The sequence below is a fragment of the Cariama cristata genome, unplaced genomic scaffold, assembly GCF_000690535.1.
Source record: "Cariama cristata isolate BGI_N322 unplaced genomic scaffold, ASM69053v1 scaffold10942, whole genome shotgun sequence".
In the NCBI taxonomy this organism is placed as follows: domain Eukaryota; kingdom Metazoa; phylum Chordata; class Aves; order Cariamiformes; family Cariamidae; genus Cariama; species Cariama cristata.
Window position 1 is genome coordinate 6,616 of NW_009603263.1, and position 18,048 is coordinate 24,663.

At 39.4% G+C, this 18,048-nt stretch overlaps 1 protein-coding gene across 3 annotated transcripts in view; it reads left to right on the plus strand.

Moving 5' to 3' along the window:
* Window positions 1-13,544, plus strand: part of OXNAD1 (oxidoreductase NAD-binding domain containing 1) — a 16,192-nt gene extending 2,648 nt beyond the window's left edge. For 2 of the 3 annotated variants that reach the window (XR_696414.1, XM_009695109.1), the window contains 5 exons: window positions 1,617-1,723; window positions 5,259-5,400; window positions 9,319-9,561; window positions 12,401-12,509; window positions 13,168-13,544. Coding sequence is in view for 2 of the 3 variants with exons in the window: in XM_009695109.1 (XP_009693411.1) it covers window positions 1,617-1,723; window positions 5,259-5,400; window positions 9,319-9,561; window positions 12,401-12,509; window positions 13,168-13,322 (756 nt within the window). In the remaining variant the exon portion in view is untranslated. The remainder of the gene's footprint in view (window positions 1-1,616; window positions 1,724-5,258; window positions 5,401-9,318; window positions 9,562-12,400; window positions 12,510-13,167) is intronic. The other variant, XM_009695111.1, reaches the window with a different exon arrangement.
* The last annotated feature ends 4,504 nt before the right edge of the window (window positions 13,545-18,048 follow it).

Genomic DNA, 18,048 nt, shown 5'->3' on the forward strand with positions numbered 1-18,048 from the left:
CTAACACTTTCTTGAAATAACAGTGGCAAAGTCTGGAGTCCTGCATTCTCCTCCCTCTCACTGCAGCCTTGCTCTGGGTCAGTTGGGTACTCTTGTGATGGTCCAAAATACTGGTTGAATGTCTTTGATCACTCTGAGTCAAATTTCATTTTTGTAATAACTTTATACTGATAAAGAATTAAATTTCCAGTGCTCTGTGAGATCTATCAGCCAAAGAACAAATAAGGGAGTGTACTGAAGAGTAAAGAAGGGAGTGAAGAAGATCCAAACTTAATGTCCATTTCCTGCGCTTACGGTTTCTTCATCAGAACAACCATATAAGTCATGTATCTGGCATTTCTCATGTTAACTTAGAGTGATTGCATTCCCCATTTAATACTGTCTGCTAAAGTGGAAAAGAAATGTATGCTACTTTATTTTAAATTGGCAAATGTCCTGCTGTTTAATGGGACAGTGGACGTGTTCAGATGTTGCTTTAGGAATAAATTCATTTCCTGCCATGTGTTTTAAATTAGAGCATAGTTGCTTAAAATTTAAATTTTTTTTGATCTATTTGATCTTACACAGATGAGAAACGGTAGAGTTGTGGTGGTATTATTAGTATTTCCTAGTGTGGTAAATGACATCAGCATTTTTTAACAGAGTAAAAGCTGTATATTTTCCTGTGTAGAAAATACTTAGGGCATTACTTTCTTTGTAGAGGAAAAAGGTTAATAATTGTAACTCAAAGATACCTGAAGAGGAAGGGCAGGGAGGGGAGGGCATGAAAATCCATGTTTGTACTGATGGGCATCGAAGAGTTTGTGTGGCTCACTTCCTCAATGGTCCTGTTGCAAAATCTGCTTTTCATGAAAAGCATTATTTTTCATAATTTTTTTTAAACTCTTTGAAAGTGGTATCAACTATGGCTCTTACATCCCCTCCCATCTGGTTGCCAAACAAAAACTAGTAATGAATGCTTGTGTCGCCGTTTCCCTGTGTATGTAGATCGCGTGTGTGGTCAATGTGGTCAAATGGGTACGCATGTAAACGCAGTAACACAAAGCTTGTTGGTTTTCTTTCATTAACGCATTATGCATTCATGCATAATCTTTCAGTAATGCATTTAATTACTTAAATAAAAGTAGATATAGATCCAGAATTCTCCCTGGGACTTAGCAGGGACTTATCTCCCTGCTACTTATCAGTAGCAGCTGGTCTTTTACGAGTTTCCTTTGTCAGTCTTTATGTCAGAGATATTTTTACTTTGTTGCTGGAAGATACAGGAGTGTTTGCCTTGTATAAATGTCAAAAGAATCTGGAAAGTGGTAACCAGCAATCGCTTCTCTGTATTGTACGTTCTCTTCAACTGAAATAAGTTTGTATGTAGTCTTAGAATAACCCTGACAGAAGTGACAGATGTGGTGGACTGTAAGTAGAAAACTATTTCTCCATTCAGTGACTATGTAAGTGAATCCATTTTTGTTTCTCTACCCCAGTGAAAAAATATTGATGCTTTAGGGTATGAAATGCTGCGGATAACATGCAGAATGATAGATATCTCATACACAGATTCTCGAGTACTTTTGCTGCAAATGATATCTGCATAACACCGTGGCTTATTTTCCTTTTGTTAGGTAATTTCACAAGCAAAAGTGTGTGGAATCACCAATGAATCTGAGACAGTCAAAAGACTTCGTTTGGCTATCGCAAATAAAGATTTTACTTTCAAAGCAGGACAGTGGTAAGATCTTCTGATATTTGAGGGGAAAATTACTAGCAGAAGTCCACTATAACAAAATAGTAAAAGACCTTGAGCCTTGGAAAAAATCATTAATTTATATAATACAATGTTTTGTTATTGGGTGCTCTGTCAAATAGCTGATATTTGGCATAATTTTAAAATAGCCATTTTTAAATATGCTAATACTAATTTTAAAAGGGCAAAAATGGACATTCTTGAAATGTTCAGTTTGGTTGTTTGTTTTTTTTTTTCCTCTGGTTTATGTATATTACACTGTTTCTTCAAGAGTACTTTGAAGTACACTGCACTTTATTCTGCAAGCTCTCTTTACTGTCTTTTATTTACTAGTTGTTTTTACAGCGAAGCCAAGACTGCTGATTTGCAGGTTACTGAGTTTTGGTTAATAATTCAATTAGAATTGCCTGTTAACTTTTTCTTCCCCTAGAAGTTTCCACTCTGAAAATCAAGCCTGTTAGGTCAGATTAATATATAAATATAGATATTTGAAAATAAAAAAAACCTTAAATTATTAAGCCTTTGAAATAATTAGCTGTTTGTTTAAGCAACCTTACAGCTTTTTTCCCAGGGAAATAATGGATTTTCATGTTTGTTTTCCTTCCTTGTTAAAAATACTCCCACTCAATCACTTTTTTTTTTTTCCTCTTAGAAATTAGTTTAAAACTATGAGTAGTTGCTTTTAGCATTGGACATTGAAATGTTTTAAACTTTGTATTGGCTTAAGGCCATCTGAAAGTGCTTTTGCTGGAATTAAAGTATAGCTGCTAGGGTATTAACTGCATATGTTACTCATGTAGTGTTAATATGCTGGCTTTTAAATTTAGAACCAGAACACAAGATGTTGATTGCAATAATTTGTTTGTGGGGTAATTTGCTGCAGTTTTTGCACATGTGCAGTGACTCATATTAAATTCTTGCTTGCCAGTATTTGGAAAGTGCATTTACCCTCCAAAAATGTTTTAGAAATTATCACGCTGAAAACTGAAAGCTTTAATTATAATTACTCTTTTTCATTTTCTTCTTCCTTGAAAGTATTCTAATGCTATTGTAAGGTATACAACAACTTTTCTATACTTGTAGTTATAAACTATGGCTACATTTTTTGATGAGCAGTACAAAACACCAGGCCACAATTTCCTGACTAGAAAAGGCTAACTTGTTAGAATTTGCTATAGTAAGATGTTGCAGCCAAAGATTGTCACTAAAATGTGTATTTTCTTTTTTGAAAGTGTTCTAATGATCAAGTTTTTCAAAAGCAAAAGTGAATTTGTTTTGCAAGCACGCTGGCGGATAGTGGTCTTTATCTGACTTCAAGTAATAAGGAAGAGACTTGTTGCTGTTACCCGTTTTGATTTACTAAAACATGCATTGAGGTATATGCATGTTATAAATACTTTGAAGAAACAGCTTTATGGTTTTAATGTTTCTGATCTCTTCCTCCAGCAATTGCTAATTATTGTTTGTTTCTGAAAGATTTGGCTTAGGTAGCCTTTAAAAGGAGGGAAATGAAAAATCTGTATGAGATCTGCGTTTTACATCTTTTGCACCTCTCCTTGTTGTGGGTTTGTATAGTTTGGGGTTTTTTTCCTTTTTTGCCCTACAATTACCCTTTTCGCCTAAGCTGTCACACATAGCATTTCTTCAGAAATCCCCTTATCCTTCATAAGGATAAGCTGAGACAAGCCATCAGAAATACAAGCTAGTCCACTATGATACAGTATACTGTGCCCTGAAATCTCTCAGAATTATGTAATTAGGGAAGAAATACTAACATAGAAAGAAACGTACACCTACGTTAGTACTTTAGAAGGATAAAAACTATGTTTGATTTAGGTTTTACAGCAATGTTTGGGTTTGTATGTATGTTTCCCCACCAGGCACAAATAATGTTTCCCTTATGTCAGGCAGAACATTTTGACTTGAATGTAAATTGTTACTTTACAGCATAATTGTAATATTTTTTGTTGTTGTTATTGTAAGTAGTAAGATTCTTTTCCACCAGAGGGTGGTAAAGAGCTTTGGTAGCATCGGGAGTAGTTCTCTGATACAGTAAATGCTGCAGTCCAAGAGTCGTCCTTTGTAATCTCTTAGATCCTTACTGCTAGGAAAGCTGAGCCCCATGGTCAGTGGGGCTGCAGAAGCTGAGGACAGCGAAATAAGCCTTCTCAACTTTTTTTTTGATTTGTTAACCTTTAATTTGCAGTTGGATACCTTTATACACCATCAAATTTTATTTGCATAAAGTTAAAAATTATATTACTGTAGTATTGTATATATCACACTTTGTGCATTCTCGAGAGAAGATACTTTTCTTTGAAGAGTGGAGCTTTGTGGGGAGTAAGCACGCAAGATTTTTTTTCTTTAAAAACTAGTGAACTATTCAAAGTGCTTCTCACCTCCCTCAAGAATTTGTGCTCTCTGTGAAGATTATAGCCTTGCTGTTTGAAGAAAATACCTCTGCAGTGGAAGCCAGTCTGTATTTCTTGTGTTCTCGTTTAACTAATGCTGAGCCAGCCTAACTCAGGCTTGAATTGACAAATGATTCTCTAGTACTTGGCATTACTACCAGTATGGTTGTTTCCTAAGTGCACAATTAGTTTTAAACATTACTTTTCTTTTGAAATACAGGGATTTTGTTATGTGCTGTAGAAAACTGAAGTAGTTAAAGATTTATGCAACACAGAGGAGTTTAAATGTTAGATCATAAACCAACTTCTAAGTCTTTCTGATACTATTTGGAGTATCAAAGCCATACTTTTATGAAAATGAATTATAGTTCATATGTAGTAATGGCTTGCCTTCCATACTCTCTAATTGCTGGTGTTGCGAAAGCTTAGCCGTGTGTTACCTTCTAATTTATAGAAACCTATGCGTGGTTTTCTTTAACTTTTAAAAAAAACTGTAGTAATTTATTCCAGTTTGATTTCCTCCCAACTGGAAAGAGCTGTCTGTCACCAGAGGGCAATGCAGTTCAGTGGTAAAGCAATTCTGCTTCTAGGAACTGATTGTTCACAGCAGAAATTTTGTACAGACTGGTTTTACTTCAGATATTTCATCTTCCCAAGAAAAGAAAGTGTTTAATCTAAAGTCCCAATTAGTTTCCCAATCTTCTTATGTTTGAAAATTGAAAAGCCCATCAAAGGGACCAAAAAGAGTGGGATTTAAACCACTCTTACCAGACCATGTTGTGTTTTTGTTTTAATACGCAAATAATTTATTTAAACACTTGGAATTCTAGTCTGTTGTGAGATGTGGCACCTAATGCTAAAACCAGAAGGGTTTCAAAATCTGCTAGTTTAACAAAGGTGATGACATGTTTGTAGATGAAAATAATTCTAAGGAAATGGCATTACTCAGGATTAAGTCCTTTTTCTGGAAAAGTTATGTTGTGGAAATGAAGATATCTTTGTAAAGGAAGGATAATTGAAACAATGGCAGCCATTTTGTTTTGGTTATTGTTTTCCATGTTTGAGGTTGTTGGCTTTTTTTTTAACTTTTGTTTCTCGTCTATTTTTAGGGTTGATTTCTTTATTCCTGGAGTATCTATAGTTGGGGGATTCTCAATATGTTCAAGCCCTGGCCTGTTGGAACGAGAAGGATTATTAGAGCTGGCAGTAAAGCGCTCGGTTCATCCTCCTGCTCACTGGATTCACACTGAGGTAAGTGAAATTAACTGTGAGATTTGGCTTCTTTTTTTCTTTTGGGAGGTGGACGAGGTGGTCTGTGTGATTTCAGACTATTTTTTGCTATCGACTGCAAAACTCCCATTGACTTGTTCAACCATTTTCAATACAACGTAAATCTTAAAACCTTTTGTTCAGTAAGGGACTGAAATTGGATGTTTATGTGGTAGTACGGTTATTTGGATCTTTTGACTCCACTTGTGCTTGGTGGACTTACAGTGATGTTGTAGTTAGTATGTATCAGGGTTCTCACTCCTTTGGAATTAATGAACTGAAAAATGTTGAAAAAACTCTGTTGTAGCTTGTGCCCCTGAGAACAGGCTGTGTTACACATTGCAAAATTGCATCTGATAACTTGCCATCATTCCTGGCCATTTCTACAAACATAAACTGGGAATCATTGTCAGATAAATATAATTATAGATTATTAAGGGGGAGCAAAGGGAGATATTTAGATCATTTTTTCTGAAATGATAGAACAACAGAATACTTTAGAATTTCTATAGTTTAAATGTGCAATATTTTTGTAATATTGAGATAACCCAAAGCTTGATTTTTGCTATATTAAAAGTAAAGTCTGACACTTTGACCTTTTGCAGTGTTTTGTTCATCTGTTTACCTCATTTAATTATAGTCACAAGAGTCCTATTTCTGCTGATGTTGGTATTTCATAGGTGATCATAGAATCATAGAATGATTTGGTTGGAAGGGACCTTAAAGATCATCACATTCCAAGCCCCCTGCCATGGGCATGGACACCTTCCACCAGACCAGGTTGCTCAAAGCCCCATCCAACCTGGCCTTGAACACTTCCAGGGATGGGGCATCCACAACTTCTCTGGGCAACCTGTGCCACTGCCTCACCACCCTCACCGGGAAGAATTTCTTCCTTATGTCTAATCTAAATCCACCCTCTCCAGTTTAAAGCCATTGCCCCATGTCCTATCACTACCTGCCCTTGTAAGAAGTCCCTCCCCAACTTTCTTGTGGGCCCCTTTAGGTACTGGAAGGCTGCTCTAAGGTCTCCCCGGAACCTTCTCTTCTCCAGGCTGAACACCCCAACTCTCTCAGCCTGTCCTCATAGAGAGGTGCTCCAGCCCTCAGATCATCTTCGTGGCCTCCTCTGGACTCGCTCCAACAGGTCCATGTCCTTCTTGTGTTGGGGACCCCAGAGCTGAAGGTAGTACTGCGGGGGGGCAGAATCCCCTCCCTCGACCTGCTGGCCACGCTGCTTTTGATGAAGCCCAGGATATGGTTGGCTTTCTGGGCTGTGAGTGCACGTCGCTGGGTCATGTTGAGCTTCTTGTCAACCAACACCCCCAAATCGTTCTCCTCAGGGCTGTCATATCAACTTTTGTTCTTTTCACAACCCCCTGCGGTCTGTCCTATTTACTGTTCTCTGCCTGGCATTTGTATTTCTGAAATGTGGCTGCAAAGTTTAAATTGGCAGATTCTTCTAGGTTTACAAATACTGCAGTTTTGATCCATGGCCAACAGAGTTACGGTAAAGGTTGATGAAAATTTACTAGAATTGAGAATATGCAAAGTGGTGCTAATCTAGTAGTTAGCATGTGACCATCCACAGTATTTTAACTGGCATCATATCAAGTTATCTCCACTGGAACATAAACAAAATAACCTTTTTGAGATGTTCTGTAGAACTTGTAGTGTACGTGCCAGCAGACCCCATAACACCTAAAAGGATTGTCTGCTTTTGGGTATTGCTCTTTAGGGAATATGAAGGCCTAACTTCGTAATTCCCAGTCTCTGGAGACTCTTTTAGGATTTTTGCTGTCATAAATCAGTTTGCTGTTGCTGACTTTTCTAGTTGAATTTATAGGAAAATCTTTAGTTAGTGGGTAAGCTAGGTCAAACCTGCTGCTGTGGAGAAACCTCCAGGGTATATATGGACTCTTCTAGAAAAACAAAAGTGCATGCTTTTCCTTAGGAGAGAAGAAGAAAAAAGTAGCCACCTAGAATTTGACAAGATTGTATATCTGGTGAAAAAACTCCGGTACTTAATTGTTTAAAAGTTACTTGTAAAGTAAGCTGCTATCTCAGGGTAAAAGATATTATGGGAATAGTTAGTACTCATTTACTCACTGTATCTGGTTTTTTTAGAGATATTTATTTTTTAGTATTACTGTATATCACATCATAAATTTTAGCACAGTGTACTTTATAGCTTTAGGAAAATACAGGCTTTTCTTTAGAAAAATGTACATGTAATGTATTGATTACTTCACTTCTCTGCCTAAGCTGCTTCTGTGCTGTATTTACAAACTAGGCTAAAGGACACCACTTTTTCACCGTATTACTCCAGAATTCTGTTCTTTTTTCTTGACTAGTGACTTCTTGTTATCATTGCCGTGGCTAAAGCACTGAAATACGTGGGACGTTGCTGGTCAAGAGAGATTCTTCCTGTGTCCTATGTCCAATCTTGAGCTATAGCTGGTTAAGGATGCAGATTAGGCAATAATGAGATTGTTTCTCCCTAAAAATGCTGATTTCCACAAAGGGTACCATGTTCTGTGTCCTCCTTCTGCCACATGAATCTGGAACACTTCTGGATTCATGTGTCTCTAAACCAGAGTAAAACATGGTGGGAAAGCCTGGCAGTGTACCTTGAAAAGGGAGAGAGAAATTAATTTCACATCATGAATGCTGATTGTCTTACACTATAATTAAGAGATGATACTATATGAAATAATTAAGAAAGGCAAGAAACTTTTTTTTTTAATCGTCATGCTCACTGCGTTAGGAACTTCTGTGCAGTACCTGTGTCCAAGGGCTGCCTCCTTCCTCCCTTCCTGGTGGAATTGTTACATGTTTAGACCTTCCCTTACTGTACAGCTGTCATTAATGGAATTCCTTTAGTTTCAATTACTGTTTCCTGATATCAAAAGGATGTTTTGGAGGAAGTGTTTTTATTCTGTAAGCGATTAACTGCTAATTTTTCAACAGTTCTTGTAGCTTTACTTTTTTTTCTCTCCTCCTTTCCCACGTTCCTTGGTTTCCCTATCCTCTTTATTTTGTTTTTTAAACCCTATATATGGCCTAAAGTGAGCTCTGTTTTCTGCTCCTCTTTGTTCTGTTAGGTTGCAGTGATGTGGGAGAACTCACCTGACTTCTCGCTACTGCAGTTTCACCCTTCATATTGGGATGCAGTGCTGGTTTACCAAGAAGATATTGACTCAAATGTTTTGGGTTTTTTTCTTGTTGTAGCTTTAGTTTTCCATGTATCAAAAGAACACTCTTTGGCAAATTGCTCTAAGAAACGATGTCTTATGTGCAAGTGGAGAAGAAGAGAGAAGGTTTTCCCCTGACTTTTCTTCTTCTGCAGCTCTGAAGTTGCAAATGCGGAAGTGGTTCTGCAAGAAACATTCTTGTGGATACTTGCTTCACTTCTGGGTGTTTTTTATTTTTTAGGAATGGGGATGGAAAAACCTTCTGCATCTATGCAACTCATTCTGACTTCCTTCTGTGACCTCATAGCAGGGCTTTTTTTGACATGAGACTGGGTTTGGGTAAAAGTGTGATCTCACATGCGAACCTTGGGTTTTCACAACCACATACTGCTGTTGAAAAACTCTTGCATGAATCATTCCTCTTTCAGCTTTTATGGGAGTGGGAACGGGGAGTCACCATCCTGCCTTATCAGGAGAGTGAAACTTTTGAAAGTAGAACTAAATCCCTAGAGACACTGAAACAAATTACTTCAGATAGATCGCTGAGAACTGTGCGTTTGTTTTAAAGTACTTCAGTTTTCCCTCACTGGTCAATAAAAATTAAAAAATCACAGCCCAAGCAAGTCTTGTGACTGTGGTGCAAGAAGAAGAATATGTCAACTTTTGCTTTTAGTTTTGAAATTAAGTATCTTCTTTTCCATCCTAGTGTACAGTTGACTCAGAAGTGGCTCTGCGAGTGGGAGGTGATTTCTTCTTTGATCCTCAGCCTGGTGACTCCCCTGTAAAACTAGTGCTGATAGCAGGGGGTGTTGGAATTAACCCATTGTTTTCTATACTGCTGCATATAGCAGATCTTCATGGATACCAAGAGGGTAAAGGAAATGGATACAAAATGGGAACAGTGAAGCTGTACTACAGTGCAAAAAATACAAGTGAACTCTTATTTAAGGTAAATAAAAAGTTTTTTAAAAAACAGGTCTCAGCTATTAGTGTGTGTATCATTCTGTTGCCAAATTCCAGAGAGCCCCTCTGTGTAAGGTGCTGTACAAACTGAGACAAAAGTCACGTCCTGCCTCAGATCCCAGGTGTGTTTGGTTAATTACTCCCATGTACAAACTAAGGCTGTTACTGGACATACCTGGTCCCATTGACTTCACTGATAAGTCAGCCCTAAATTTTACTGTTGCCCTACATTTTACTATAATCTTGTAAGAGAATCATAGTATACTAAAGATTATATATACTATAATACACGTGTATATACACACTAATAGTATGCATAATGCTAAATGCTGTAATACTGTAACCACATAGCCTCGGTATAGATTGTATTGAATTTAAAGACTAGCAAGAATGATTATAGCCAAAGGAAATACTTTCTAAAATAACAGGGGAGCTTTCTTGATAATGCAATAGTTATTGTTAGGTACTAGTGTATGAATGAAGGATTTATAATCACTTGTAAAATTGATTGTATAGTACTTCATCAACATTTACTTAGCAGTTAAAGATCAGTTGTCACACTCAGCCATTAAAGGTCACTGATAACATTTTAGGGTCAAATTAGCACAGCTGCTGTAAAGAAGCGTCCCTGTGATTTAGGTTTCTTTGAAGTATTGAAAGCTTTTGATTGTAAGATAAAGGTGAAAATCTGTCATGATTCCAGCAATTGTGTATAGGATCCATCACTAGTTCTTCTTCTGTACTTGTACCATATTTCTAGATACAAAGATCACTGCTTTCTTTAAAAAGTCATTTGTTTGTTACTAGAAGCAGAATAATAAACTGGAACTGATCTACTCTTCCATTTGGCCAGCTACTAATCTCCCAGTCTTTTCTAAGCATACACAATTTTTTTCAGTGCAGGAGCTTAGCATTTCCTGAGTTTCACTTCGGCAGCGTTATGATAGCAGAGCTTTTGCATTAGAGTTTCTGGGACAGAAGAGAACACAATGATAATGTCGCAGTGCTTAAAACATATCCTTCCCTTCATTCTTCACGTGTTCCTCAAACCCAGAACATGTATGTGAAAATTCTTTACTTCTGCGCAGAGGATTGAGGAAATAGGTTCAGTAGAGTCTTTATGCTGTTGTGGGATGCATCTGTACAAATCTCCATGAGGAACTGCTAGGTTGTCGGTAACAGTTTGGAGGAAGAAAGAGCTGTGTATAGGCTGACAGGGACGAAGGGCAATGCTAATGTAATTGGCCTAATACTCGTTTTGGATGTGATCTCATTTCACAGGTAGCTGCTCTGCTTTTGAAAAATGTTACTTAAAATGGTAGAAGCATAGAGTGTTAGAATTACAAAAGATAGCATACTAACTTTGCTACTTCAAGATGCCAGTGAGCTGGGTTTTCCTGATTTCGTGAGGACTGAATGTGAGCCTTATTTCCTCGTTGTGGCTGGGACACTGGGGAGGGGTCTTTTCCCTTAGCTCTGTATTGCTCAGCTGCCTGCTTCATTTTGTACACTAACTCACTAAGCTGCGAAGAGCCTGCTGAGCTGTTGAAATTCTCCTTCGGTCAGTTAAAGAGAGCCTGTCCCTTGCCTTAGGATACTAGAAAATAGTACTTTGGTGGTTGATGTCACATGTATGATACTTGCCACTTTCTGTCTGTGTCACTCAAGTACAGAGTGATGGGTTACAAGTAGGTGGTGTAAATGACTGCAGGGTTATTTAAGCAGGTTAAGTCCTACCTTAGGCATGCTTTCTGGCTTCATCCTAGGCCTTCAACTCAACAGGACATGGTTCGTTTCAAAAGTGCTGTCAAATTGTACGTGGTTCCACATGAAGGAGACAGCAGTCGCGAGTAACAACTAGAGCAGGGAAAGCAGGCCAATATGAGAGGCAGTAGTGGAACCGTGTACAGCAGGGGCTGTCTGTGCTGCTCTCCGTTCCATCTCTTTTTTGGGAATCAGAAACAGATTTGTCTACAAAGTAGAATCTGTCTGGGGTTTTTTGTTCAAAACCCGTGGCAGACTGTTCAGTGTAGTAACTAGTTAGTAAGCAAACATAACAAAATGAGCTAATTTACCTATTCACAGAATAGAAATTATTTTTTTCAGAGTATTTTAAGGAAGATTTTCCAGTGTCCGTTCCAGTAGTGAAAATCCCAAATAGTGCAGAATCTACACAATAACTAAATCTTAGTTTCAGAACTAATCACCACATCTGACAGATTTTTTTATTTTATTTTTTTTTTACTATGGTTTGAACTGAAGCCACTGAGTTTTTGGGGGTAACTATCACAACTGTGACTTGGGGAACTGAAAATTACAGTTTCTGCTCTGGTAAAAATAGCATTAGCATTACACTGTAGTTGGCTTTACTTGGAGAACACAAGACAGTAAAGGGTCTAGTAATCTTACCAGATGAAGCAGACGAGACTCAAAAAGTTTGTAGCAAATGGTAAATACATACTGCAGGGTATTTTTTAAATGGAAAACCCATATGGAAGTGGAAGGAGGAAATTGTGAGAATTTATATGGGGAAGACATTGGGAAAGGACATAACTGGTTCTTAGGTCCAAACCTCACAAATTGCAACCTAATGTAAAAAAGGAGAAAAGCGCTAACACCAGAGCTGGTAGCGTATTCACATTCCAGGTACGCAAATTCTGTGTACGTGTGCAGGTCAGCGCTGTGAAATGAAGCCCGTCGGGTTCTCAGCGCTGAAATGCAGGGTCTTGGTACTCGGTAACAATCACTGGTGGTGTGGGAGTGTATGTGTACATCTGCTTTGATTTACTGGCCTGTGGTATAAGCAAGTGTGTTTAACATTACAGAAAAATATTCTTGGTTTGATGAATGCATTTCCTGGAAAGATCACATGTCGTTTCCACGTTACCCAACAGAGTTCACAGATCTGTAAAGAACTTCAGCCACATGTTACAGGTAAATATAATGGCAACGTACAGAGATGGTATCTGAAGTCTAAGTTTGATTGATTACATCCTAGAGGATGAAGTTAAATGCTTAATTTAGTATTCTTACATTTAGAGATTCAAAATGAGACGTGAGTTAAACCTAAATAATTTCACTGTACATGTTACGCCTTGGAGAAAAAATTTCCCTTTGCGGTTTTTGTTTTCATTTCTAGTAAACCTCCTCTGTTAATTCTAAACTTTATATTGGTATTTCCCACTGCAAACTTTATTCCAGAAACTATTAAGCGAAGTCTTTGCTTAAGGTGGGATGGATGAAGGATAAGCTGACTGCTTGTAAGAGATAGATACTTCATCATGTTTCCATTTCTGTTGTATTTGTGTTAGATATACTTACTTACTTTTTTCATCCAAATGCGGGATTTTTAGTTGTAAGCCATGTTCCTCTTCAGTGACTAATGTCCTGTGCATTCCAACTAGAAGTACTGATCTAAATCCCCTGGAGAACACATGGTTTTGGAGGCCTCAAATCTTGCTATCTATTATCCTTAAACAGGCCTGGTATTTTGAAGAAATGGGTGCTTGAAATACCTCTAACCAGTCATTCTTTTTGAAATGACTTCATGATTAATATTTCTGTTCTCATTTTGTACTTTTTTCTTTGTCAGAGGGAAGAATATCTGAAAAGGATCTAGAAAAACATGTATCTAAGGATACTTTATGGTACATCTGTGGTCCACCTCCAATGATAGAATCTATATCCAAACTGCTGTCTAACATTGGTGTTCCTAGAAACTGTGTTTTCTTTGAGAAATGGTGGTAGTGACACCTGCTGAAGAGAAAATACATTCTTTTTTTTTTCCAATGTATTTTGATAAACTAAAATGTACAGAAATGGACTATGAATTATTTGAAAGATTTTATCTCATACATGAAGATGTCCTCAATCACGATGGTGTTCCTTTAATTTAACTGTAATATACTTGTAATACAGTGCTGCAGCTTCTGGGGAAAGAAAGTGATTTTATATTAAAGCCATGAACTGTACTGTTTTTTTGATGGTTTGCTTGCTTCTTATGGGTAGCAGTGTATTTTCACTCCATACAACTGTTTTGTTGGCTTTTAAAAGACTTTCAGTGCCTGAGTCAGCAGTTGTAGAGAATTAGTTGTGCAGCAGTGCCAGGTCAGTTTATAATAAATAATAGTTCAGGCCACAACTTCTGAATCTGCTCCAAATTGTTGTGCTAATGAGTCAAGACACTGCCTTCCCCAGTTCTATAGAGTAAGTTAATATTTTTGTAGAAGTAGAGTTACTGTCTTTTGACTTCCTTCTCTTGCCACCTCTTGTTAGAAGAAAAAAAAACAACAAACCTTTTACATGGTTTATGTAAGTCAGTCAGTCAACTGTGTCAACCGTGAAAGACATTTTTTCATAGTCATATTCAGACCTGAGTTAAAAGTATTGAGTGTAAAAGTGTTAAGATTCTGTTGGCCTCTGACAGAGCTGTACAGAGTTACTGACGTCAGCCGGTAGCCCTTGCTGGTGCAGAGATGGCCCATCCAGCTTGCACTTGCACATGCCACGGTCTCAAAAGCACCAATGGCCAGCAGCAGCCGAGATGGGAAAGCTCCGCAATCCTGCTGCACGACAGAATGTTGGAAGGCTCCAGGATGTACGAGTTCTGTTTGGAAACAAGTCTCTGGGAAGTTTGCTCTGTTAAGGTACGTGTGTACCTCTAGGTGTAATGGCTGACACCTTGGCCCTTCTTGAATGAAGCTTCTTCCCCCAACTTGTAGCAAAACTCATCATAGAAATGTTGAGACCAAGAAAAAGCTGTAATGAGTTTGTTAGTTATCTGTACAGACAGCTCAAGTCCTTAAGTGGTGGAGATTCCCACAGTACATTTGAAGACCTCCATAAGGAACATTTAAATTACTAAAAATACAAGTTATTATTGAATTGTTTAAAAAGTTAAACAAGTAAGACCTTCTCTTTGTTTGGGGCTCAAGTTAAATGTTTCAGACAATAGTCAGATAGGTAATGCAGCAAGTTGCTTGCCATCAGCATCCCTCTGCTCTGCCTCACACAGCGATTGCAAAGATACCGTTCCCATCACCCGATTTCCAGTCTGCAGCAGTACTGTTGGCGCAAAGCACTTTTATTTTTCAAGCGTACTTCCCAGTGCTGGGCTACGGAGGCCTCCAGCCCAGCTGTAGTTTTCTCCCAAGAAATCATTTCAGCTTCAGTATGCTGAGTTTAGCCTCTACTCTTAACCTCTTTTTATCTGAGTCTCTGATAAGTGTTACAGCTTGTAGGGTACCTACTGCTGCATCCACATTCACCTCGTCTTCAAAAACAAGGGAGACAGCCTAACTAGGGAACTCCAAGCCCTTGCTTTGAGTGCAGCACAAGAATACTGCTGTCATTGTTGCGGGAGCTGATCGAACAACTGAAATAGCCCTAGCGCTTCCTGAGCGCCAAAGAGAAAAATCCGTACTTGGCGCAGCTCAGAACAAAGGGGGCTCAAGGAAAGAGGCCCTGTTTCCAGTCAGGAGGAGGGGACTTTGAATGGTGGGCCTTAAAGAGTTGCCTTAGCGAGTACCATGATGAGGGTTTGCCCCTAAGTTTTCATCCTCTGGTACCTGCAGCCTCATCCGCTTGGGTTTGTGCTTCCACACCACGCGGCACTACAGGCAAGCTGAAACGGCTTGCCTCCTCAGCCGTCACGGCAGGCCCAGAGGGGATGGCGCATCCAATTCCCTCTTACGCAAGTAAGAGGAAGATTCTTTCCGAGTACCCCCATTTGAAGGAATGGTTCCTTGTTTGTTCACTCTAGAATGTAAATAGGACAGCGTGCTTGTCACAAAAAATAAAACCAAGGGGGTTTTGTGTTTGCAAAGATGGCAACTGACATGTCAGAGCTCGATGCTTGAAGGAAGCAGGGTTTTTTCCCTAGAAATGGGCGATACATTGCTATCAGGAAGTACTGGTACCCTAAAATAAAAAAAACACACACTAGGCTCCTGCACGTTTTAACAGTGTAATGATAAAAAGATTCTGAGAAGCCTTTAAATGTTGTTTTTCTTACGACTTCTAAATCGTTAAGTGGATTATAAACTGGTTTACCCTTTTTTTCCCTTAATGCACAGGCTTTCTTCAGCCCAAATGACATCTCTTTCACAAACCACTCCTTAGGCTTGCACCAAAATGTCCATTTAACATAAAGCATTTCAAAACCCTTTGCTTCTGTAATCATCCTCTTTTCCCTCTAACCTCTTTCTGTCAGCCTCTGTTAGACTCAGGTTGAGTGCTGTGGGGCAAGGACACAGCTCGCTAATTGTATGGGCTCACCCGCTTGACTAGCATTAAATGCACACACGCCGCACCAGAAGATGGAGGAGAACAAAAAAAGAAGTCCTACCTCCCCACCCGCAAATAGGCTTAACAAGACGTTCTTCCTTACCTTGAGCAGTTGTCCTGCCAAAGGGCACGGAACGCCTTCATTCCATAATGGCTGTCACCGTAGCGAATGCACTTCTGAGCCAAGAAGCCAGGGAAGTTGTTAACATCCCCGTCCTCCAGTGCCTTTCCTGTTGACGCTTAAGAATCTCTTGGCAGTCTCTTTCTAGAGTTTAGCGGTCTTGCAGTGAAACAGCAGTTTCACCTTAAAGTCTGTTATTGGGTCTGACTCCACCATAATTGGAAAAAAAAAGAAAACACAACAGGAAAATTAACCTATATAAACATATGCTCTACAAGTAATTAAATAAATGTGGTGTTAGCCTACACTGGCGGGAACAGCGAGCAACCCCTGCTGTTCAGCAGCTACTGAGCTGGAGAAATATTCTCATCACATTGTCGAATCGTAACATATGATCTTAGAAAATTTTTATTCCTCTTACATTTGTGTCATCAGCTAAGGAGTGACTTACTTAAGGCGAAAAAGGAGACTGGTACGTTTTTTGCAACAAAGTGTGAGGACCGAGGTACGTGTCCATCTATACATTTATAGTTAAACTTGGTGAGCTGGTTTGTGAGAGAGTCACCTGCTGTTCCAGCCTTACTGGACGGAATATTTTTCTCCTTCCTGTGACATTCATTTTACCAGTTTGCTGTGTCCTCATCCGGTACAATGAATATGAAGTGTTCCTATAGGATTTGCATTAATTAACTAGAAAAAGCGAGGCTATTCAGTTATCATGACATCATTTTAGAGTGAATAACAGAAAGCACTTAAATTGAAAAGTCTTTTTGCCCCCTTCAGGGTGTAGGTAAGGTACTGATCAGAGTCAGCTGCACCGCAGGCACCTTTCTGCTGCCGGAGGCTTTAGCAAGGATCGCCTTTTAAAGCCAGAAGCACATCTCCGCTAACGGCCTCGGAGACATACGAATTGCATCTACAACTCTTAATTCATAGGTGCCTTGGTATTGTTAGCCAGCATTACTCATACTTTTGAGAAGGATTTCTCAGGAAGAAATTGGCATCTGCTCTTCTTATACTCCTCAGTTCTGGGAGGATGAAATTTCTGCATGAAAAGCTGACCGTGCTTTATTTCTGCCCTATAATTGGCCCCCTGAGGCAAATGTACAGAGTCACAGCAACTACAAAGAAAAAGGAGGGTGTCCAAATGCAGAGCCCTTCCTCTGCTCACCTCAGAAACGGAGGTTGATGGAGGAGCCAAATTAGGAAAAAAAAGAAGTATATTCGTTTGTACTTAGCTTCATTTCCACACGTGTGTCAAAGCTACTTTGAGCTATTTCAGTTACACTGTTTTCAAGTGCACAGATCCAATAATCAGATTATGCAAGATGAAGTGCCAGTCAAATTGTTTGTGCATTTAACCCCTCCTAAACTCTACACAAACTATTTTCATTATGATGCCTCAACATTTTGGACTTCCTACCCATCTTAGTTTTACCCCTGCCCCCTGCTGTTTGTTTCAATATAAAACCCCTTTTCCCTCCTTGATTTAATTCAGCCTCTGACATTTCTCCCCTTGTCTGAGCTGGATTTTCTCCTTCGCACTCATCCCGTTTCATGACTGCTGTCTTGTTCAGATGCCCACTTGTTCTAAACACCAGCGGGCCTAACTCCTTCTCCCGACAGAGGAGCCCACGTGCTCCTCCCTCCAAGACGGGCAGCTCTCAGGACTGGCCTGCACACGTGGGTTTTGCTGGTCTAATAGCAGGTGGTAGCACAACCCATCGCTCCTTCCCTAGGTGTGCCGGCAACACTCACTGGTGGCTCCTTCCCTTACAGGAGCGGCATGGGGAGATTCTGCCTATTTCGGGGGGCAAAATTAGGTTGGGCTTAAAATGGTGGCTTTCTGTGGGAAAGGACAGGGCCTGGCTTCTCTTTCCACCTTCTGCTGGGGGTGACAAACCCTGCTACGGAGCTGGTGGCTCAGAGTAGCTGTGGCTTCTCTGGGTGAGAGGTCAGGACAGAGTCCTGGCCCCCCTCCCACCAGCAGACTCCCATTTCAGCTCCTCCCACGTACCGTTTTGCCACTGTTGGCGCGTTTCCCTGCACTGGTCAGGTTTCCAGACG